We start from the raw sequence: 25,668 nt of genomic DNA on the forward strand, positions 1-25,668 counted from the left end.
GCTAAAACCCATCCTTCTCAAAGTCTTCCAAAAAAATTGCAGAGGAAGGAACACTCCCAAACTCACTCTATGAGGCCACTATCACCCTGATACCAAAACCAAAGATACTACAAAAAAAGAAAATTACAGACCAATATCACTGATGAATATAGATGCAAAAATCCTCAACAAAATACTAGCAAACAGAATCAAACAACACAATAAAGGGATCATACACCATGATGAAGTGAGATTTATCCCAGAGATTCAAGAATTCTTCAATATATGCAAATCAATCAATCTGATACACCATATTAACAAATTGAAGAATAAAAACCATATGATCATCTCAATAGATGCAGAAAAAGCTTTTGACAAAAGTCAACACCAATTTACGATAAAAACTCTCTAGAAAGTGGGCATAAAGGGAAACTACCTCAACATAATAGAGGCCATATATGACAAACCCACAGCAAACATTCTCAATGGTGTAAAACTGAAAGCATTTCCTCTAAGATCAGGAGCAAGACAAGGATATCCACTCTTACCACTATTATTCACCATAGTTTTGGAAGTCCTAGCCATGGAAATCAGAGAAAAAAAAAGAAGTAAAAGGAATACAAATTGGAAAAGAAGAAGTAAAACTGTCACTGTTTGCAGATGACATGATACTATACATAGAGAATCCTAAAGATGCCACCAGAAAACTACTAGAGCTAATAAATGAATTTGGTAAAGTTGCAGGATACACAATTAATGCACAGAAATCTCTTGCATTTCTATACACTAATGATGAAAAATCTGAAAGAGAAATTATGGAAACACTCCCATTTACTACTGCAACAAAAAGAGTAAAATACCTAGGAATAAACCTACATAGGGATACAAAAGACCTGTATGCAGAAAACTATAAGGCACTGATGAAAGAAACTAAAGAAGATGCCAACAGATGGAGAGATATACCATGTTCTTGGATTGGAAGAATCAATATTATGAAAATGACTATATTACCCAAAGCAATCTACAGATTCAAGGCAATCCCTATCAAATAACCAATGGCATTTTTTACAGAACTATAACAAATCATCTCAAAATTTGTATGGAAACACAAAAGACCCCAAATAGCCAAAGCAGTCTTGAGGGAAAAAAACGGAGCTGGAGGAATCAGACTTCCTGATTTCAGACTATATTACAAAGCTACAGTAATCAAGACAATATGGTACTGGCACAAAAACAGAACTATAGATCAATGGAATAAGAGAGAAAGTCCAGAGATAAACCTACCCACCTATGGTTAACTAATCTATGACAAAGGAGGCAAGGATATACAATGGAAAAAAGACAGTCTATTCTATAAGTGGTGCTGGGAAAACTGGACAGCTACATCTAAAAGAATGAAATTAGAACACTTCCTAACACTATACACAAAAATAAACTCAACATGGATTCGAGACCTAAATGTAAGATTGGACACTATAAAACTCTTAGAGGAAAACTTAGGAAGACCACTCTTTGACATAAATCACAGCAAGATATGTATTTGATCCATCTCCTAGAGTTATGGAAATAAAAACAAAAATAAACAAATGGGACCTAATGAAACTTCAAAGCTTTTGCACAGCAAAGGAAACCATAAACAAGATGAAAAGACAACTCTCAGAATGGGAGAAAATATTTGCAAGTGAATCAACTGATAAAGATTTAATCTCCAAAATATATAAACAGCTCATGCAGCTCAATATTAAAAAAACAAACAACCCAATCCAAAAATGGGCAGAAGACCTAAGTAGCCATTTCTCTAAAGAAGACATACAGATGGCCAGGAAGCACATGAAAAAGTGCTCGACATCACTAATTATTAGAGAAATGCAAATCAAAACTACAGTGAGATATCACCTCATACCAGTTAGAATGGGCATCATCAGAAAAATCTACAAACAACAATTGCTGGAGAGGGTGTGGAGAAAAGGGAACCCTCTTTCACTGTTGGTGGGAATGTAAATTGATACAGCCACTATGGAGAACAGTATGGAGGTTCCTTAAAAAACTAAAAATAGAATTACCATATGATCCAGCAATCCCACTACTGGGCACATACCCAGAGAAAACCATAATTCAATGCACCCCAATGTTCACTGAAGAACTGTTTACAATAGCCAGGTCATGGAAGCAACCTAAATGCCCATCGACAGATGAATGGGTAAAGAAGTTGTGGTACATATATATAATGGAATATTACTTAGCCATAAAACGGAATGAAACTGAGTCATTTGTTGAGACATGGATGGATCTAGAGACTGTCATACAGAGTGAAGTAAGTCAGAAAGAGAAAACCAAATATCGTATATTAACGCAGGTATGTGGAACCTAGAAAAATGGTACAGATGAACAGGTTTGCAGGGCAGAAGTTGAGACAAAGATGTAGAGAACAAATGTATGGGCACCAAGGGGGGAAAACCATGGAGTGGGGGTGGTGGTGTGCTGAATTGGGCAATTGGGATTGACACGTGTACACTGATGTGTATAAAATTGATGACTAATAAGAACATGCAGTGTAAACAAACAAACAAACAAAACAACTAATACTAAATTTCCTTTGGGTATTTGTATGCAAATATGTTAATATAAATGTTTCAGACATTACATTAAATTTCTAAAAAAACAAAAAACAAATCCAAAGATATAGGATTTGGGAAATACAATGTGAATAAACTGAAACGTGATTAACTAATATCCAGGTATTTCAGGTACAAAGTAACACTTATGCAAAACTTTTTAAAAATTTAATAAGTTTATGGATATACTGCGATTTGGGTTTTGCCCAAATAGTTTTCATTTTTAATGTGGGGCAATTTATTCATGAATATTCCATTACAAATTTCAAATGGGAAAAACTATAGAAATAAGTACATTATATTACAGAATAAATTCAATGCTTCAAATAATTATTTAGGAAATTAACCAGGTCGTTCAGACTTTAAATATTACTTGCCCTGAATTATTTGGAGATAACTTTTCAGATTTCATATACTGACAAAGACAGACATAGCTGAGCTCTTCCTTTCCTTTTCTTTTTTCATTAATGAAGGTAACAGAATCTATTACCCATCCTCTGGGTTTCCAACATCTAAGCCATCTGTTCCTTTATTCACTAGGCACTGAACATACTCAAAAAAAAAAAAAAAATCAACATGGGCTCTCTTTTCAAGAAATGGCAGAGTGCAGAAATGTTCATTTGTATTCAAGAATGTTTTATTCATAGTTGTTAAAGCAGACCTGGTGGGCCATGGTGATTTGCACACACAGACACAGCACACTGATCACCACCCCCCACTCCCCATCACAACACAGAGCAACCTGCTATTTGGCAATTTAAATAATTTTTCCTATTGGGCAGTCAAATTAGTCTCCCAAACTTGTTTTGAAAAACAATGATCTCTTTGAAAAAGGAAGATGATAAACATATGATTATAACAAAACTTCAGTATAAACTTTACTCATTCATTAATTCAACAAATTTTTATTAGCACTGTGGTGTTGGTAATTCCAGGAGGAGAAAGACACCAGGGTTATGTCTTCATTGAGCTTAAAATCCTACAGAGCAGAGAGGTTTTGAAGAAGGTACATGAAGTCCAAGTTCCAGTGCTATAGGGGAATGGAGCAGAGGTACTAAGATGAGGGGCAGGAAGCATGAGATCCTACACTGAGGATGGAAGGAAATGTAGAGATGGTTGGTTGAAGTTTGCGGGGGGCATACTAGGCAGGGGGAGCTCATACAAGGTCTACACGTTAGGAAGGAGCAAGACACACACATATGTACGTGTGCATATGTGTCTCTGTACTCATGAATCATACACAAGGTACACAGGTACACATTTAGGATTATTTTTATTGTTTGTTGTTATTGCTGTCAGTTTCTTTTTAGCATGTTAGACTATACCACTTTTTATTTCTGCAATTCTTTCTGTCTTTTAACTTAAAAATACATCATAGTTGACCTTACAGATAACTGATATAGAGCTAATATTTTATTGCAAGTTTTACTGAGATAATTGTAGATTCACTTGTAATAATAAGAAATACTACAGAGAGATCCTGTGTATATTTTGACCACTTTCTTCTCTCTGACCCCAATGTTAATATTTTGAAAAATTATAGTACAACATCACAACCAGGATACTGACATTGGAAATCCACTGATTTTATTCAGATTTCCTCAGTTTTACTCGTACTTATTTGTGTGTGTGTGTATGTGTGTGTGTTAAATTCTACACAGTTTATCACCTTGTGGATTTGTGTGTGCACCACCACAATCAAGATAACTGCTCAGGTCCAATACAAGTTCGTGTTACCCTTTTATGACTATACACTCCCTGTCTCCACACCCCCAAACCCCTACCCTAACCTCTGGCAACTAAACTGTCCTCCATTTGTAAAATGTGTCATTTCACAGATGTTGTATAAATGAAATCACAAAGTATATAATCTTTTGGGATTGGCTTTTTTTCACTGGGCCTAATTCACTTGAGATTCACCCAGGCTGCTGCATATATCAAACATTTGTTCCTTTTTACTGCTGAGGAGTAGTTCATGGTATGAGTATACCACAGTTTGTTGAAGGACCTCTGGGCTCTTTCCAGTTTTTGACTATTATGAATATTTTTGTACAGGTGTATATGTGTGTGTGAACATAAGTTTTCTTTTTTTTTCCCTGAGATAAATATCCAAGAGTGCAATTGCTGGATTGTGTAATAATTACATATTTAGTTTTATAAGAAGCTGCCACCCACTTTCCACAGTGGCTGGACCACTTTACATTCCCACCAGCAACATATGAGTGAGCCAGTTTCCCTGCAACCTCTCAAACATTTAGTGGTATCACTATTATATTTTTAAATTTCAGCCATTCATATAGGTGCACAGTGATACCTCATTATGGTTTAATTTGCATTTCCCTGATGATTAACTTTTTACAAACTTGGATACATTCATGGGAATGTTCACATATGCATAATTTCATATAAATGGGATATTTTATATATACTGGGTATTTTCTTCTGTTCATTTTATTTTCTTACTTTTCCTTTTTGCTTGCCTTTTTTTTACCCATCTTCCTTTCTATCTACCTTGTTATCACCTCCTCCTCGCCCCAGGTAATGCCTGTTAAAACACACACTCTTTCAATTTTTTCTTTTACAAAATGGGATTATTCACTACATACTTCTCTGCTTGTTGTTTTGCTTGAAGAATTACACTTCTTAGAAATGTCTTCAAGTTAACTGGGTTAATTAGAATTCTTCCTATTGATTGCATAATATTTCATGATAAGGATATACCATAATTTATTCAATGATTTTCCTGATAGGCATTCACTTGTTTCTAATTTTGTTGTCATTACACATAATGTATAATACACGGGATATGTTCCCAAGAAGGTTCACTGAGTCAAGGGTATGCATGTTTATAATGGCAGTTGTCAGTTTTCTTGAAAGAAATAATTGAAACAATTCTCATTCTCACTAGCCATTATGAGAGTACATTTTAATCTTCATTTTCATTAGAAGTAAATGTGAGAGCTCCTTTTAATCTTGTTATTTTAGTTTTCACATCTGACTGCTTTTCAGTTGAGTCTGTTTTCCATGTAATTTTGTCATTTTATTAAAAGATATAGACTATTCCATCTTAATATCTACCTGAAAAACATAATTTGCAAGAAAAAATACTCAAATTCCTTGTTTTTAAGTACTTCCTTTTTTCCCATTGGCATGCCACGATGTTAAGACAATTAAAAAAAAATTGTGCCATGGCTTCTTAAACACTTTCACTACCATCTAAAAGCAGACTGTTACATCTACACATTAAAAAATGGTTTAAATATAAATAATACTTTCAAATTAATCATAATTTAAACTAGTTGAAAACTCTGCAAGAAATGCAGAAAAAAGCGTTCTTCATTTTTACACTTAGATTTTGCCTCAGTCTCGCTGTCAGGATATTCTTCCATTGAAATTTAAGGCCATTTTCTTTTAAAGAAGAGACTTTCATTTCTCAAAAATCTTACATGAACCCATGAAACTACCACCACTGCCAAAAAAGAAAATAAAAGCTTCCAATTTCAGACCTGTGGGTTACAACTGTGAGTCTAAATTTCAGAATTATGTAGAAACATAATTCAATATCATTCTTATCCGAAATAAGACACTCTGGTATTGCCTATGTACCCACAACACAAGTCAGTACAAATAAAAATTGTAAAACAACACTGAAAATTGAAACATACAAACAATAAAGAAAATGCTCTTTTATCTGTTTTGGAAAGCCAATTTTCTGGTTGTTGTTAGTTTTGTCTTTTTGTTTTTTTAAACATCTTTATTGCAGTATAATTGCTTAAAAATGTTGTGTTAGTTTCTGCTGTATAACAAAGTAAATCAGCTATATGTATACAAATATCTCCATATCCCCTCCCTCTCGCATCTCTCTCCCACCCTCCCTATTCCACCCCACTAGGTGGTCACAAAGAACCGAGCTGATCTCCTGTGCTATGTGGGTGCTTCCCACCATCTATTTTACATTTGGTAGTGTATATAAGTCAATGTCACTCTCTGACTTCGTCTCAGCTTACACTTCCCCCTCCCCATGTCCTCAAGTTCATTCACTACGTCTGTGTTTTTATTCCTGTCTGCCACTAGGTTCTTCAGAACCATTATTTTTTTTTTACATTCCATATATATGTGTTAGCATATGGTATTTGTTTTTCTCTTTCTGACTTACTTCACTCTCTATAACAGACTATAGGTCCATCCACCTCACTACAAATAACTCAATTTCATTTCTTTTTATGGCTGAGTAATATTCCATTGTATATATGTGCCACATCTTCTTTATCCATTCATCTGTTGATGGACACTTAGGTTGCTTCCGTGTCCTGGGTATTATAAATAGAGCTGCAGTGAACATTCTGGTACATGGCTCTTTTTCAATTATGGTTTTCTCAGGGTATATGCCCAGTAGTGGGATTGTTGGGTTGTATGGTAGTTCTACGTTTAGTTTTTAAGGAACCTTCTTACTGTTCTCCACAGTGACTGTATCAATTCACATTCCCACCAAAATTGCAAGAGGGTTCCTTTTTCTCCACACCCTCTCCAGCATTTATTATATGTAGATTTTTTGATGATGGCCATTCCTACTGGTGTGAGGTGCTACTTAATTGTAGGTTTGATTTGCATTTCTCTAATGATTAGTGATGTTGAGCATCTCTTAATGTGTTGGTTGCCAATCTGTATATCCACTTTGGAGAAATGTCTATTTAGATCTTCTTCCATTTTTGGATTGGGTTATTTGTTTTTCTGATATTGAGCTGCATGAGCTGCTTGTATAGTTTGGAGATTAATCCTGGTCAGTGGCTTCATTTACAAATATTTTCTCCCACTCTGAAGGTTGTCTTTTCATCTTGTTTATGGTTTACTTTGTTGTGCAAAAGCTTTTATGTTTCATTAGGTCCCATTAGTTTATTTTTGTTTTTATTTCCATTTCTCTAGGAGGTGGATCAAAAAGGATCTTGCTGTGATTTATGTAATAGACAGTTCTTCCTATGTTTTCCTCTAAGAGTTTTATACTGTCTGGCCTTACATTAAGGTCTTTCATCCATTTTGAGTTTATTTTGGGGTATGGTGTGAGGAAGTGTTCTAATTTCATTCTTTTATATGTAGCTGTCCAGTTTTCCCAGCACCACTTATTGAAGAGGCTGTCTTTTCTCCATTGTATATTCTTGCCTCCCTTATCAAAAATAAGATGACCATAGGTGCATGGATTTATCTCTGGGCTTTCTATCCTGTTCCATTGATCTATAGTCCTGTTTTTGTGCCAGTAGAATACTATCTTGATTACTGTAGCTTTGTAATATAGTCTGAAGTCTTGGAGCCTGATTCCTCCAGCTCCGTTTTTCTTTCTCAAGATTGCTTTGGCTATTCAGGGTCTTTTCTGTTTCCATACAAATTGTGACATTTTTAGTTCTCATTCTGTGAAAAATGCCATTGGTAATTTGATAGGGATTGCGTTGAATGTGTAGATTGCTTTGAGTAGTATAGTCATTTTCACAATGTTGATTCTTCGAATCTAAGAACATGGTATATCTCTCCATCTGTCTGCATCATCTTTAATTTCTTTCATCAGTGTCTTATACTTTTCTGCATACAGGTCTTTTCTCTCCTTTTATTCTTTTTGTTGCAATGGTGAATGGGAGTGTTTCCTTAATTTCTCTTTCAGATTTTTCATCATTAGTGTATAGGAATGCAAGAGATTTCTGTTCATTTACTTGTATCCTGCTACTTTACCAAATTCATTGATTAGCTCTAGTAGTTTTCTGGTAGCATCTTTAGGATTCTCTATGTATAGTATCATGTCATCTGCAAACAGTGACAGATTTACCTCTTTACCAATTTGGATTCCTTTTATTTCTTTTTCTTCTTTGATTGCTGTGGCTAAAACTTCCAGAACTATATTGAATAATAGCGGTGAGAGTGGAAAACCTTGTCTTGTTCCTGATATTAGTCGAAATGGTTTCAGTTTTTCACTACTGAGAACGATGTTGGCTGTGGGTTTGTCAAATATGGCCCTTATTATGTTGAGATAAGTTCCCTCTATGCCTACTTTCTGGAGGGTTCTTTTCATAAATCAGTGTTGAATTTTGTCAAAAGCTTTGTCTGCATCTATTGAGATTATCAGATATTTTTTATCCTTCAATTTGCTAATGTGGTGTATCACACTAATTTGCATATATTGAAGACTCCTGGCATATTTGGGACAAACCCCACTTGATCATGGTGTATGATCCTTTTAATGTGCTGTTGGATTCTGTCTGCTAATATTTTGTTCAGGATTTTTGCATCTATGATCATCAGTGATATTGGCCTGTAGTTTTCTTTTGTGTGTGTGTGACATATTTAGCTTGCTGGTCATTGAGTGGAGCTGGGTCTTAGCATTGCGATAGAGATCTCTGGGAGAGCTCTCACCATTTGATATTATGTGGGGCCAATGTCCTGAACTTGGCTCTCGCACCTCAGAGGCTCAGGCCTGACCCCCGGCCAGAGCACCAAGACCCTGTCAGCCACACGGCTTTTGGGAAGTCTAAGATTTTCTGTCAGTGTTCAGTAGGTCTTCTGTAGGAGTTGTTCCACATGTAGATGTATTTCTGATGTATTTGTGGGCAGGAAGGTGATCTCCACATCTTACTCTTCTGCCATCTTGAAGGTCCTCCTCTGGTTGTTGTTAGTTTTAATATGCAACATTATTTAAGAGCTCAGAGAAAAGTGAGGTTGTGCAGTTGTAAGACAATGAACAATAAGGCACAGATACTTTTGGATATTAATATATGATACCAGCAAGTTTGGGGTGGATTCTATTACCACATGGGGATTTATATTACCAGTTAACAGACATCTATGCAACCACCAAAAAGACAATTTTTAATGATGAAATGAGGTCAGATGACTAGTGAAGAAAGGTACATAAAAGGAATAGTCATTCAAGGAAAGAGGAACACTTTGATACATTCTAATTCAATTTAGCAAAGCTAAGATAAGTGTAGGTGAGGAGGTATGAGAAATTGATTTAGGCAAAGTGACTTTATGTTTTTGAATAACATAACCCAGTAATAAATATACCTATAAACTTTAACCATAAATACAGAAACTTTACTCCCTTTTAAAAATTACTCAACAAAGCTTCTCCTAAAGACTCATCTATTATTTGAAATTCACATCTTTCAAACCCTTAGTGCTTTTTGCTTCCATCCATTATAAAATGAATACACCATTTCCCTGAGCAAAATCTTAAAAAAACTATAATAAGCCAACTAATATATTACACAGCACAGGGATTCCAAAATCAAAAACACTGCAAGTTCCAACAATAACCTGCCTTGTGTCTCAATAATGTCAGAGTGTTTTATGAACTGGGATGCTAAAATTCAATCTGAAAGGTATTTCACTGTAATACTGAGAATCCATGAAGGCAACCAGTCACTCAAAGTTCTGTTTTGAAATGTTTGGGGACCGCGGCTGTGCCGTGCCACACTCTTGCACAGCAGCACTGCTATCGTGCTACCAACTGCCTCCAGCTGCACACTCAGCAAGGACCAGAACACAAAGCATGCGCTTGCCCTAACAGCTTCTCACCGGCATTGTTTATTTAATTCTCCGAGCTTGAAAGGAAACCTCAAGAGTCCTCAGACCACCTGGGAGCAAAAGCCTGACACATAATAAACAAGCACCCAAAACATCTGTAGAAATAGATACACTGAGCTTCTTACTAAAGCCTTCCACAGCACATTCTCATCACAATAAGCCATCCTATTCAGTGGTAGATCTTAATCCATTTGGGCTATTGTCTCAGAAGCAACTCCATGTCTTCAAGCTGGAGACAAGGCTATAATTGCTTACCTGACTCACAGGCAAATGTCTTTGACGTTTCATCATGAAAGATAATTGCCACTGCATGCTTCTTTGTCTCTCGAGGCAGCCTGGTTATATTTTTGATGTTGTGCAGTTCAGTTACCTTGAAAGAAAAATATTTTTAACTTAGTGTACAGTACATGCTATATATATCAGTGCTTACACAAAATCGTCAGTTATTACTGTCTTAAGCCACTTTCCAATGGCTAGTTTTACTTGGTAGCCAGGTATGATGTACTGGGTAAAAGGAACTGCTATAAATAGGCCTTTAGTCATGTGGTGGTCAGGTGTGGGCGAAGGGATGTGTTCCCCAGTCCTGTCATTAGGTATCAGTCTTTAGTGAGGCTGTGCCTTTGGATTGTGAGCTTACCAAGTGTTTCTCAGTCCTCCCTAACCATAGGTGGGAGAGGATGGCTAGAGTGGGCAGAAACTGGGTATTTACCTTGTCTTTAACAAGGGTACCAGTTTTGACTTGATCAATGTTCAATGCTTTCACTTTATCACACATTTTAACTGAAAATGAAGGATTTTGGTAAAGGGAAATGATTTAATTCCATTTATGATAAACAATGCCATCCTAGAAGCACTATCAATCACTAACTAGTGTTCTAAGTGAAAAAGGATAAACAGATATATATTTAAAAAATTTTCATCCTCCATTTGTGAAGATGATACTTCTGATGTTGATTAGGATATACTAATATAAAAATAGTTTAAATGACCAATTCATGCCTAAAAATTGTACTGATGACACATAATATCTGTAAAATAAAACTATGTGGTTACTTGTTAAAGAGCTTTATGTTTTTTTGTCATATTTCCTTTTAAAATCATTAGTGATATAGACTTCTAGCCTCATAAAATAACATGCTTATCACTCAGTGTTGCCGTGTAGCTGTCCATAGGGGCCCTTTTGTTCTTTGTCACAATGAATTTATAGTCTACTGTCTACATTCTACATTGCAGGAAAATTCATTTTAATATAGCTTTTCTTCATATTTGTTTTTTTCTCTCTCCTTGTCATTATCTCATTTAAGATTAACATGCAAAATTAAAATGGGTAAGATAAGTGATTTTAAGTTAAATAAACTAAAAATGATTTGCTTCATATATATATATAAACACCTATATGTATTTATTTGTGAATTATACATATACTATATCTATCTATCTATCTATCTATCTATCTATCTATCTATCTATCTATTTACCTACCTATTTGGAAATACTCATTTTCTCTTCCAGGAAAGAATAATTAGACACTAATATCTTACAGTGTCTGAGGTCTAATACTCTGGGGAGAAAGATGAGAATTTTTTTTGGAACAATGATTTGAATATTATATTTAAAGTACATTAAAGCATGTTCTCAATGATAAACTCTTGAATTTTTAAATGATTTCATAACTGACTCAAGTAATATTTAAGCCAAATGTTTTTCTAAAATAGTAAGTTAAAGATATTTTAAAAATAAATATTTTAAGTGTTATTAATTTTAAATAAACAAATGATCTTATCAAAATTAAATAGAGACTAAAAGCAATGAAGATTATGTGTTGCTTAAGAACTGATGCAATTTATGTCAGGTGAGCATAAAGTGATATGCTGCTATGTACATTATATATAATATCTAGTTGTACCAAACAATATCATAAAAACATTTACTATTCTGCTCAAAGGTCTTTCCAAATATGTTTATTTACAAATATAAAAGAATATTGGAACAGATATTGTGGATTACATCTTCTTTTTGTCACCTCATAGCAAAAAATCAACAGAACAAATTAATAAATACCCTAGCAAAATGCAGCAAGCACTAATGAATTTCTAACTTCAGTGCCTTAGGCAATCTGACAGATGATGTAGTTCAAAGTGTTTGCTCTTCTGTAAAATTTACATTTAGAAGTGTAGAGAACCTCTTCAAGCAGACATTGTTACACTGGTTTCCACAATAGTGCAAGGCTTTTTGTTGTTGATCAATAGTGCGATGCCACCCACTTCAGTGTGTGTCCTAACACACTGAAGAGATGCCAGAAAGCCAAATACTCATGAGGAGCATAAAATTCCACTTCTCAGATTGTCTTGGTTAGGAAATTCAAGTGTTATACTAGATTATAAAATGTTACAAAATCATACCAGAAGATATCAAAATCATACATAGAAGATTTTCTAAGGAGTTGGTATACCTTTGGAATTTGATGTATCTTTAATTTAAAATATATTTTTAAAATATTTACAATCATAACAATTTAGGTCAAGATATATTTGAATCTCCTGTTCTCACTTTTCACTCTCAGTACTATATGATTTTACCATCCAGTACAAAACTATTTGTATTTTCTTACATGAAGACAATTTTTAAAAGAATGTCTTTAAATGTTTTAAAATAAAAATGTTTTTATTAGTCTAAAACCTAACAATGTGACATAGAGTAATTATGAACTTTTACTAAGATTGTGAAATCCTAGAGCATTTCAATAAAATATATCAATAAGGTATTATATCATTTAACAATTAAATCCATATATCTGAAATATTGATTTTTCATATTACTATAAAAGGACAAAATTTTAAAGTTTAATAATAAAGCATTAAAGTAATTACTTTAAATATGAAATCAACAGAATTTAATTAAAGGAAAAATTACTTGAAAATAATTCTGGTTGTTCAAGTCTAAGTCAATAAAATGTCACGGTCAATAATTTAAAATATTGAGGTCTAATAAGTGATAGAAGTAAAGCCTAAATATAAACATACCTAAATGATGACTTTGCTACCTGGTGTTATTTAATTTTTATTTCAAGGAGCAATCCCCAAGGAATTCATAGTGATAAGAGTCAGAGGTAGAGAGTTCAACGAAAAAACACATAATCTTTTTCTGTAGGACTTCATAACATAGTTGGGGCGATAAGATTACAAATAACAGTGATAAACTCTGTGATAGCCAAACAAACACAGAAGAAGAAAGTCTGTATTTCTTCAACCAATTTGTGGATTGGTCACCTGTACCAATCAATGTTACAAGAAACCTGGATTTTAAAGCATAAGTTAAAAAAGTATATACACAGCTTCCAAACTTTACTCTCCTGCCCTATTTTGTTCATGTGGGTTATATCTATTAATGATCACAATAAGAAATATTAATACTTATAAAGTATTCAAAATTTATTTATTAATGTGTTTAAAACTAATAATAAACCATTTTATGATAACACAAATACTATTTTAAATTTTTTAAACATTTCTTAAATAGGCAAAGAGTGTTAATGTTTTTAAATTTTTGCAAAACTCAATGTCTGGCTTAAGAGAAGACAGCTTGATACTCATTTCTACTTCTGAATTCAGATACATACATGGTTTTGATTAAGTATATACAGAAAACAAGTCCTCACACAGACATGAAGTTGTAAAAGGGAAGAATAGTTTAAGAGCATTTTCAGCCAACTGTAGATATTCTTCAATTCTATCTCCAAAGTTGACATATTTCTTTTAAAGGTTATTACCATGGGGGGTCTGACATAGTGTCATACATGTCTTACACTCTGTTGCATTAAAATCCATAGATCTCTTTTCACCTTTGACTGATTATGGGTAAAACACTGGTTCACTGAGTTATGAAGATCTTATAAATGTCAACATATTTCATTATCAATATAAAAACTTCATTAATATCACCCTTGGTTTCCACAAAAAAAGTCTGTAAGTTTTGAGTTGTTAAGCTCAAGAATGCAGACACAGTAGATGTCCAAATTTTAATTTTCATCTGAAAACTTAAAATTTAGCTTTATTAATAAATACTGTCGGGGCTTCCCTGGTGGCGCAGTGGTTGAGAATCCGCCTGCCAATGCAGGAGACACGGGTTCGTGCCCTGGTCCGGGAGGATCCCACATGCCGCGGAGCGGCTAAGCCCGTGAGCCATGGCCGCTGGGCCTGCGCGTCCGGAGCCTGTGCTCCGCAACGGGAGAGGCCACAACAGTGAGAGGCCCGCATACCGCAAAAAAAAAAAAAAAAAAAAAAAAAATACTGTCAATTGTTTACTTTGAAGACAGGCTCATTTAGTTCATTTTTGAGAAAATGCCTGAGAAATACCCAAGTCTGAATAACCATAATTTTTCTGTCAATCACACTTTCATTAAAATAGGTGTTCTGTGAGAAAATTTTTTTGCCAGTTTGCTTGCAATTTTAACAATCACACAAGTGCTCGCCCTGGACATAATCATTTCATGTCAGTATGTAGCAGATGTGTTTTATGGGTTCTTACCATTTTTTCACATACAGTATTAAAAATATGTACTTAAAGGTCTAGATTTAATAAAGTTAGTTTTAGTGTTTCATCAAGATGATTCCTGGGGCTTCCCTGGTGGCGCAGTGGTTGGGAGTCCGCCTGCCGATGCGGGGGACGCGGGTTCGTGCCCCGGTCCGGGAGGATCCCACATGCCGCAGAGCGGCTGGGCCCGTGGGCCATGGCCGCTGGGCCTGCGCGTCCAGAGCCTGTGCTCCGCAGCGGGAGAGGCCACAACAGTGAGAGGCCCGTGTACCGCAAAAAAAAAAAAAAAAAAAAAAAAAAAGATGATTCCTAAGTAAAATGAAAATACAATTGACATATGCTTTGTTTGTTCATTTGCTTATTTGGGTGAATATACGATGGTAAAGAATACAATGACTTTAGTTCCATTTATTTTTACTGCTTTGCTTAAGCCTTTGGTGTCATATCCAAAAAAATAATTGTCAAAACCAATGTCAAGGAGATTTTCCCCTATGTGTTTTCCTAGGAATTTTATTGTTTCAGGTCTTACATTTAAGTCTTTAATCCATTTTGACTTGATTTTTGTGTACGGTGTAAGAGAAGGTTCCAATTTCATTCTTTTTCATGTACATATCCAGTTTTCCCAGCAACAATTATTGATGACACTACCCCTTTCCCATTTTCTCTCCTTGGCACTCTTATTGAAAATTAGTTGATGAAATATATATATATATATTATTTCTGCGCTCTCTATTCTGTTCCACTGTTATCTTTGTCTACTTCTATGCCATTGTCATACTGTTTTTATTACTATAGCTTTGTAATATAATTTTAAATGAGGAAGTGTGATGCCAAAAGCTTTCTCAAGATTGCTTTGGCTGTTCAGGGACTTTTGTGGTTTGATACAAATTTTAGAATTGTTTTTTCTAATTCTGTGAAAAATGCCTTTGGAATTTTGATAGCAATGGACTGAATATTGTATATTGCTTTGGGAAGTATTGATATTTTAACAATATTAATTCTTTCAGTCTATGAACACAGGATATTTCTATTTATACCTGCTTCAATTTTTTTCATCAGTGTGTAATAGTTTTCAGTGTACAGGTCTTTTACTTCCTTAGTTAAATTTATTCTTAAGTATTTCATTTTTTTGATACTATTGTAAATGGGATAGTTTTCTTGATTTCCTTTTTGGAGATATCATCACTGGTATAAAAAAATGCAACTGATTTTTGTATGTTGACTTTTTATCCTACAGCTTTACTGAATTCATTTATTAGTTCTAACATTTTTTATGGAGTCTTTAGGTTTTCCACATATAGGATCATGTCATCTGCAAAAAGCAATAATTTTACTTCTTCCTTTCTGATTTTGATGCCTTTTATTTCTCTTTCTTATCTTACTGCTCTTTCTATTACTTCCAGTACTATTTTGAATAGAAGTGGTGAGATTTGGCATCCTTGTCTTTACCAGATCTTAGAGTAAAAGCTTTCAGTTTTCCTCCATTGATTACGATGTTAGCTGTGGGTCTTTCATAAATGGGCTTTATTTTGTTGAGGAAATTTCCTTCTGTACCTATTTTGTTGAGAGGTTTTTTTAAAAATTATGAATGGATTTTTGACTTTGTCAAATACTTTTTCTGCAGCCATTGAGATGATCACGTGTTTTTTACCTTTCATTTTTTTATGTCAAGTATTGCATTGATTGATGTGCATATGTTAAACCAACTTTGCATCCCAGGGATAAATCCCACTTTGTCATTATGTATAATCTTTTTGATATGCTGTTGAATTCAGTTTGCTACTATTTTACTGTGGATTTTTGCATCTATGTTCATCAGAGATATTGACCTTTCTTTTCTTGTGGTTTCATTGTCTTTGCTTGCCTTTGGTATCAAGGTGATGCTGGCCTTATAAAAGGCCAGCGTTTGGAAGTAATTCATCTACTTCTGTTTTTCAAAAAGTTTCTGCACAGCAAAGGAAGCAATCAATGAAATGAAAAGGCAACCTACAGATTGGGAGAAAATATTCATAAACCATATATTTGATAAAAGATTAATATCCCAAACATATAAGGAATACATGTACAATACTCAATAGCTAAAAACAAAACCAAATAACCTAATTAAAACACGGGCAAAGGACCTAATAAATCTTTTTCCAAAGAAGACACACAAATGGCCAACCAACACAAAAAAGATGTCCAACATCACTAATCATTATGGAAATGCAAATCAAAACCATAAGGAGATATCACCTCATACCTGTTAGGAGGGCTGTTATCAAAAAGTTAAAAGATAAGTGTTGGAGAGGATGTAGAGCAAAGGGAGCCATGGTACACTGGTAGTGGAAATCTAAACTGGTACAGCCACTATGGAAAACAGTATGGATGCTCCTCAAAAATTAAAAATAGAACTACCGCATGATCCATCAATCCCTCTTCTGGGCATATACCCAAAGGAAATGAAATCAGTACATCAAAGAGATGTCTGCGATCCCATGTTCATTGCCACATTATCCACAATAGCCAAGATATGGAAACAATGCAAGTGTCTGTCAATGAATAAATTGTGATATACATAATAACATATAAAATATGAATATTATTCAGCATTAAAAGGAAGAGATCTGGCCATTTGTGAAATCACACATGAACCTGGAGGACACTATGCTAAGTGAAATAAGCCAGACAGAGAAAGTAAAACACTATGATCTCACTTGTGGAATCTAAAAAAGTTGAATACATGGAAGCAGAGCAGAATAGTAGTTAATGGTGTGGAAAGTGGGGAAATATTGGTGAAAGGATACCTAGTTGCAGGTATGTAGGGTGTTAAGTCTAGAGATCTAATGTACAGCATGGACTATAGCTAATAATACTATATTGTATTATGTATTGTATTGTGACCAGATTTCAGGTGCTCTCACCACACACACACACACACACACACACACACACACAATATTAACTGTGTGAGGAGATGGATATGTGAATTAGCTTGACTCGTCATCATTTTACTATGTATATGTATACCAAAGCAGCATGTTGTACACCTTAAATATATACAAATTTTATCTTTTAAAAAAGAATACAATAACTACTACTATTGTTTGGAGACATTGCCTTGATTTGTGCTGCAGTTTTACCTATTATTGTCTTTGCACCAAAACAAAGTGAAAATGACAAGTAATATATTAGTACCATGATGGAAAGAGTGTTGTCTTCATGGGCCACTCTGAGATCCACTGCTCCAAAGATAGCTTTGTCCCAGGCCCACAACACCTGCTCTGTCATAAAACTCTGTCAAAGTCTACTTCATGAGCACTCTTACTCCTTCCCTTCCACAACTTCACTACTCATCCAGACTCTCACTCCTTCTCATCTTAAATATTTCCATTATTTTTCCATCAGCTGTCATACTCTTCATCTTCCATTATCTTGTTCACACTGATCATAGACTAATATTGTTACTCCAGACATTTGATGCTGCCCCTCACGGCCTTAAAACCATTTAATAACACCTCAAAATTAAGTTCTCACTGCTTAGCAAGGACTTGACAACTTTAATGACTCAGTCCCTACCTGTACATCTAATCTCATCTTTCTCTACACCAACTTTGAACACAAGTTAGGTTCCAGCCATAGACAAAATCTTTCAATTTTCCTGAATAGAAACATGCTATTGAAAGGTTATGTAGTCTTTCACAGAATAATCTTCTTGGGGTTCCTGGTTCCTTCAGCTTCCTGTCAGCTCACAATCATTCATCAAGACCAGTGGCAAGCCTCCCTTAGTCTCTCCTGAATGACTCATGCACGGTTAATAACTTATCCCTGTTGGTGATGGAGGGGTGGGATGTTTCTCAAGACCTTGACAGCTTGATCTGAATTTGGATGGCTTCTGGACTCATTATGAAACCTGGTTGTGTTCTTACACTGGGCTCAGTAAGTAAATTATTGAGTTGTTCTCTTACTAATTCATGTCATTTATTTATTAATTCTTTACATAACTAGACTTCAACATAGGATTTTTAAATTTGCATTTTGACTATATGCTTTTCACAGTGAAGACCAGTAGGCATCTGTTAAGTGATTATTCCTTTCATATTTGATGAGAGAAGAAAAGACTAAAGATAAAGAAGAGGATAGCATACAGCTGCGTTGGGCTATATGTTCTGAAAGGGAGGGCATACTTCTATGTATAACTTATGAAATAAGTCAGAAAGAGAAAAACAAATATTGTATATTAATGCATATATGTGTAATCTAGAAAAATGGTATAGATGTTCTTATTTGCAAAGCAGAAATAGAGACACAGACGTAGAGAACAAACATATGGCTACCAAGGGGGAAGGGGGAGAGGGATGAACTGGGAGATTGGGATTGACATATATACACTACTATGTATAAAATAGATAACTAACGAGAACCTACTGTATAGCACAGGGAACACTTCTCAGTGCTCTGTGGTGACCTAAATGGGACGGAAATCCAAAAAAAGAGTGGATATGTGTATACATATAGCTGATTCTCCTTGCTGTACAGTAGAAGCTAACACAACATTGTATAGAAGCTATACTCCAATAAAAACTAATATAAAAAAAGAACAAATATCAGAGAAGCTGCTTCACTTGTACATCAAAATGGTTAACTAGATTTTACTTGTTCTACCATTACTTAGTTTGGTAGAACTTTCAGGAAGAATCTGATATGGGCTGAAGGACATAGTGATATTTTTCCAATTAAGCCCAAGTTTTTCAGAGGGATTTTATTTGCATACTAGCAATAGTTAGAATAAACAAATTAAGGTTTATTGCACAATTTAAAAATCATCATACTTTTTATGTTATACACCTTTCCCCTTAGCATAACTGTGCAAATTAAACCAAGTATTAGCATTCAATGCAGATCTTACTCACAAGTATAAAATTAATTTTCACTATTTAGTACACAGATAAAAAGTTGAAAAAAGCATATTTACTGAAATTATTTTTTGTTTTAAAGCATCTTATCAGTTTATTGTCATGACAATTGAGATCAGATACTGCCTATTTAGGCACTCAGTTTCTTTCTTTAAACTTAATCTTATTTTGAAAAGTAAATGACATTAACTTTCAGATATTTTTCAAGTATATTTAAATGAATTTGAAAATAAATTGCACTCCCCATTCTTATTAATCTTACTAATAATTATTCTCAATCCTGACATTTTACTAATCTTCTATGGTTGTTCTAATTAAGTCAGAGTTTTGATTTTTGAGAATAGACATTTTTAGGAGCTAGTTTAATACAATTCACTTTATTAGGATAGAGAATATTGATTTTCCAATATGAAAAAAAGGTGGAAGTTTTACTGAAGTTTTAAATTATTACAATTAATACATATCAATCTCTTTTGAAAGCTTGAGTCCTAAGTTTTCATAATGCTAATTTAAATATTGGTGTTATCCTATACATTGTATACTTCAATATTCTGGTCATAATATTTGCACAGAAATTTTATAATTGCTTTCTTTCAATATAATTTATATCAATTTTCCAATATCTGCTTCCTTACATTTGTCTCCTGTCACTGAATAATATGAATGTGTACCATTGAAAAATTCAATATAACTCATTTTTTAAGCTCCTTGTGACAGATATCATGTACTCTGATTCAGACCTCCCATGCTTACTATTTGACAATCCCAACACGCTCATAATCAATAATTACAAGTTCAGTCTTTTAAATCTTTGAAAGACTTAAGGTCTCTCCAATATTAAACTACATTATTAAATGCATCTTCTAGAAAAAATAACTATGGATAAAATTACATTCGAATTAAAATTAACTATAGTAGTCACCATTGGCAGTCTACTCAGCATCCAGTTCCAGTTCCTTCATTCATAACAGAATCTGATTATTTTCAGTTATGCACCCTTACATCATGCAGCCCAAGTGCCCTGGTAGGCATCTCTCACCCCCCATATCATGGTAGAACTTGTTACTCCTAGGGTTACAGTCTCCTTGCTTGTGATTAGTTTAAGAAAGAGAACATGACCTAAATATAACCAATGACTTGTCAAAAGAAGTCTTCTGGTGGCTTCTGACAAATGTTTTCTTATCTGGAGGTAACCTCCAGATAAAACTATCCCCCTTCTCCAGTGGATGTTGTCCTGTCTGGATGTCATAATTCAGAGATGCTACAGTTATCATTCTACTAGATTGAAGATGAAGGCAACTCTAAGGATGGCAGCGTAGAGATAGGAAAGAAAAAAAAGAACCCAGGTCCTTAATTTTCATTCTTAAGCAGAATCAAGAATGAACCAAACCCTGAAGCCATTTTCTTTTTCTGGACATGCTGTAATATGTGAAAATGCTCTTCTTTAAGTTGTTTGAATTGGGGTTTCTGTTATTTTCAGCCAAAAACATTCTAACTTATAAAACAGAGAGCTAAGCTTTCCTCATTGAACAATGGGAAATTGCTGTCCCTATCTGGGTGGCCATCCCACAGTTAAAGTGATGGCCAGAATCAGGGCCATGCCTCCTGCTTCTCACACTAGTGATCTTTCCACCAACTTATGCAATAGCTATTGCTCTGAAATTCATGCTATTTAATAATGGCTAATCGATAAGTTATTACAGGAAGGAGAATCCAACTACCAAAGAGACCCAAATTGTAGGGATGATGAAAGGAATCCCAGAAAAACTCATTACCTTATTACTCCAAAATATTTTGAGGTTGTCGATTATAAAAACCAGAAAGATAATTTATTTTCAGGGCTAAGAAATGCAGAACATTAATACAAAGGAAAAATAAGGACTAAAATCGGAAATGTATATACGTCTTTCTCTCCTCTTCTCTCCCTCCCTCTCTCTCAACATGTGTAAATTTAGTGTCTAATAATACGTTTCACTAACTTAAGAACAAAAAGGCATGAAACAGCTCAGTCAGCCCTGGCATCATTCTCACTCTGAGAGGCACAGCTTTGCTACACAGATACTAACAGAGACTCTACAGCCTCTAGGACTTTACTTACTAGATGCACAGTTTTAAATCTTTTAATTACAGTAATGGTTGAATAGCAGCCCACCAAAAGACATGTCCAAGTCCTAAACCCCAGAACCTGTGAACGGGACCTTATTTGGGAAAAGGGTCTTTGCAGCTGTAATTAAGTGAAGGACCTTGAGAGGAGATCACCCTGGATTGACTGTGGGCCACACAGCCAATGACAAGTGTCCTTAGAATAGAAGAGGGGGCTTTGAGGCAGGACACAGTGGACACGGTCACGTGAGTGTGAGGGCAGAGGCGGAAGCGATGCTGCCGCAAGGGAAGGGGCTCCTGGAGCTACCAGAGGCTGGAAAAGGCAAGGGAGGATGCTCCCCTAGAGGCTCTGCAGGGATGCAGACCAGCCGACACCTTGATTCCTGACCTCTTGCCCCCAGAACTGGGAGAGAATAAACTTTTGCGATTTTAAGCCAAATTTGTGGTAGCTCATTAGGCCAGCCTGGGTAACTAATACGATTATACAGTACTATCTGAAGATGAACAGCCCAATTTGTGTTTTAAAGTCAGTAGTCTTGTGGGAAGCTACAGCATAGCACAGGGAGTTCACCTCTGTATTTAGTGACCACCTAGAGGGGTGGGATAGGGAGGGTGGGAGGGAGGGTGACAAAAGAGGGAAGAGTTATGGGAACATATGTATATGTATAACTGATTCACTTTGTTGTAAAAGAGAAACTAACACACTATTGTAAAACAGTTATACTCAAATAAAGATGTTAAAAAAAAAAAAAAAGAAAATAAATTGTATTAGAATGTGGAAAATATGTAAATAACAGGCACTTAAGTCTAATTCAATTATTTAAAGACATAATGTAACCTACCATTTTTTCCTCTTGGATGACAAAAGACTGGACATTAAACAAAGGAAATTGAGAAAATAAAGGATGCTTCTAATTTTGAAAAAAAAAAAAAAAAAAAAAAAGTCAGTAGTCTTGAATGAAGGTAAAATGACAGAAAGAAAATGATGAAAAATTTGTATATAGCCCCATTTCTCTAGTAAGATATTGGTTTCTTAAAAAGCAAAGAATATATCTGTATTTATTTTGAGTCACCTAAAGTATGGTTAACATCAGAAAGTGTCTAAACATAGTTCTCAGAATTGATAGACGGCATGAGAAAAATCACATGGTTACCTCAGCAGGTTAAAAAAATAATATAATTGATAAAGTTCAATACCTTTTATGAGAAAAAACCCTCAATATATCAAGTAGAGAAAGGAATTTTCTTTAAAGTTTATTATCAAAATTTATTTTACTTCATGCACAAGTATTAGACACAGTCCCTTTATTACTGGAAACTTGGCAAGGATACTCTCTGTCAGTGCCTCAGTGTAACACAGGTCCTAGACAAGAAGTTAAGAAAAAGGCTAAGAAAGGAGAAGATAGAACTATCAATATTTGTAGACAATATGATCACTGACATGTAAACGCTAGCAGCATTAATAGAAAAATAAATTATTAAAACCACAAAAGTATTCAACAATACTGTCAAATACGTCAACACAAAAAGTCAGCAGAATTTCTCTACACTAGCAAATATTACTGAGCGTGTTTGGGGAACAATGTTCCTAACAAATGCCACAACATCGTGTGATCGGTGGTTATTTAAGACAAGTGGCATGTTAGTGGTACAAGAACAAACAAGCAAGAACGAACAAGCAGACAGTACAGAGTAATCAGAGAAAAACATATGTGTGTGAGTGTAAGATCTATGCCACCACAATAACTGAGAGGATAGCTCATTTAACAAATGGACTAGTGATAACTGAGTCCCTAAGTATTGAAAAAATAGATTTCTGTTTAATGCAGGACTCCACAAAGTGAATGGACAGAGATGAGAAATTATTTACATCTAAAATTGAAGTAAGACTAGTGTTTAGAATAGACAAGAAAACCTTATAAAACAGCCAGAAAAATAAACGGACCCCAGTATGATATGGACTAATGATATGATCAAAGAATTCGTGGAAGAATAAACTCAGAAAGCAATTGGGTATAGGAAGAATTTCTCAAATTCACTGGGAATAGAAAACTGTATGTTAAAACGCAAATGAATATCACTTTACACCCATCAGATTTGGAAAATTAATGCCTAATGGAAAGTATCAATAAGAATGTGAGCATACAGAACCCTCAGGTGCCCTGCGGATGTGTAGAGTAGAGCTGCTTTCTGAAAAGTCATCTGGTAGTACATACTTAAGTACTCACATATCCTTCACAGAACCATCTTATTCTTTTTATATATGCCAGAAAATTTCTCACATTGGGGCATAAAGACACAGAACAAAAATCTTAATTACTTCATTGTTTGAGGTACTGAGCAGTTGCTGGCAATTCAGTTTCTATCACTAGGAAAATGGAAAAGTAAAATATAATGGATATAAAATATAATGGATACTATGGGGTATCATGTAACAGTTAGAAGCAACTGGCAAAATGGAGACACAGAAATGCAAATAGGTATAAAAGTCATAATGCAGCATGAATTAAAAATAAACATACTAAGTTATAATACAATATTACTTAAGTGAATTAACAAAGCGAGACATGTTCAATAAACCAACAGTATACATTTATAAGATTCCCATAAAGTTTCCCATCAAAATCATTATAATGATTATGGAAGTGGAGAGATGAATGGGATTAAGAAATGGGAATAAAATAGATTAATCAAATATTATAGAGGTGAATGATGATAGCATCCATTAACTTAGCAATAATGATTAAATCAACCTTTGCAGCTGCCTTCTATCACACCAGAAAAAGAAAGAGGAAAGAAGGAAGGAAGAGAGGGAGGGAGGGACGGAGGAAGGAAGGAAGGAAAGGAGGGAGGGAGGAAAATCCACTTCCTAAAGAAAAGTCAACTGAGTGATATGTGAATTTCTAGCAGGTCAACTGCTATTAGCAATTATATGGCTATTACAACGTTTCAGTGCTCGGAAGTAGTCCTCAGCTCAGCTCTCTATGGCTTAGTGTGTGGTAACTTCTAACATAGTAACTAATGGGCACAATTATGTTTTGCTAGTAAAGGACACAGAGTGGAAAGAGTGTTGGTATGATCATTAATGCACATCAATTCCAAAGAGTATATATATAAGAAAGCTATAAGAGACTCTGGTTACTTCCTTATGCTTATGAGACCAACTCTAGGTGAGATCCATGACTTAACTGTGAATCACGTTTAGCTTGTTTACCTATATATACTTAGGGCATCTAGACAGGATAGCCAAGATTATTTATACTTTTTTATTTAGATTTAAAAATGCATAGCTTTAAGTAATAGAAAACTCAAATATCAGTGACTGAAATCTGTGGTAGGCAAACTATGGCCTGTGGGCCAAATTTAAATAAATTTTGTAAATAAAGTTTTTGTAAGTAAAGTTTTATTGGAACACAGCCATTTGTTTACGTATTGTCTGTGGCTGTTTAATGTACTACAAGGGCAGAGTTGAAGAGTTGCAACAGAGACCTTAGGATCTGCAAAGCCTAAAATTTTTACTATCTGGCCCTTTACAGATAAAAGTTTGCTGGCCACTGATTTAAGCAAGATTTTTTTTTCTCACATAATAACTTAGAGGTAGGCAGTTATTGGTGTTCGTTTAGCAGTTGGATAATATTAGAGGCAACATCTCAGGCCCAAATACAGGTATTCGCCACTTTTCAAAAGTTCTCTTTAGACCACTTCCCTTTTATTAAAGACCTACATCAGCACCTGTTTCCGCCAGCATTTCTCTCAAGCTCATCTCCTCAGGGCACAAAATGTCTGCTGCATTTCCAGCTATCATGTTTTCAGTGTAGAAAAAGGGAATAAGGGACATTACTGGCCATATCCGAAAATATAAATTCCTTTCTAACCTTTTAGTAGGCTTAACATTTTTATGTCATTGGCCAGAAATGTACCTCCATAACTGCAGGAAGTGTAAACAGTGATCATCTAGCTCTTTCAATCTCTGT

At 34.8% G+C, this 25,668-nt stretch overlaps 1 protein-coding gene across 4 annotated transcripts in view; it reads right to left on the reverse strand.

Annotated features, from left to right (window-relative positions):
- The window catches only part of DOK6 (docking protein 6), a 407,473-nt gene that overhangs the window by 224,633 nt on the left and 157,172 nt on the right, over positions 1 to 25,668 (reverse strand). For all 4 annotated transcript variants that reach the window (XM_059041423.2, XM_067014381.1, XM_067014382.1 and 1 more), the window contains exon 3: positions 10,419 to 10,533. In XM_059041423.2, the coding sequence (XP_058897406.1) occupies positions 10,419 to 10,533 (115 nt within the window). The remainder of the gene's footprint in view (positions 1 to 10,418; positions 10,534 to 25,668) is intronic.

Source organism: Kogia breviceps, chromosome 15 (assembly GCF_026419965.1).
Source record: "Kogia breviceps isolate mKogBre1 chromosome 15, mKogBre1 haplotype 1, whole genome shotgun sequence".
Lineage (NCBI taxonomy): Eukaryota > Metazoa > Chordata > Mammalia > Artiodactyla > Physeteridae > Kogia > Kogia breviceps.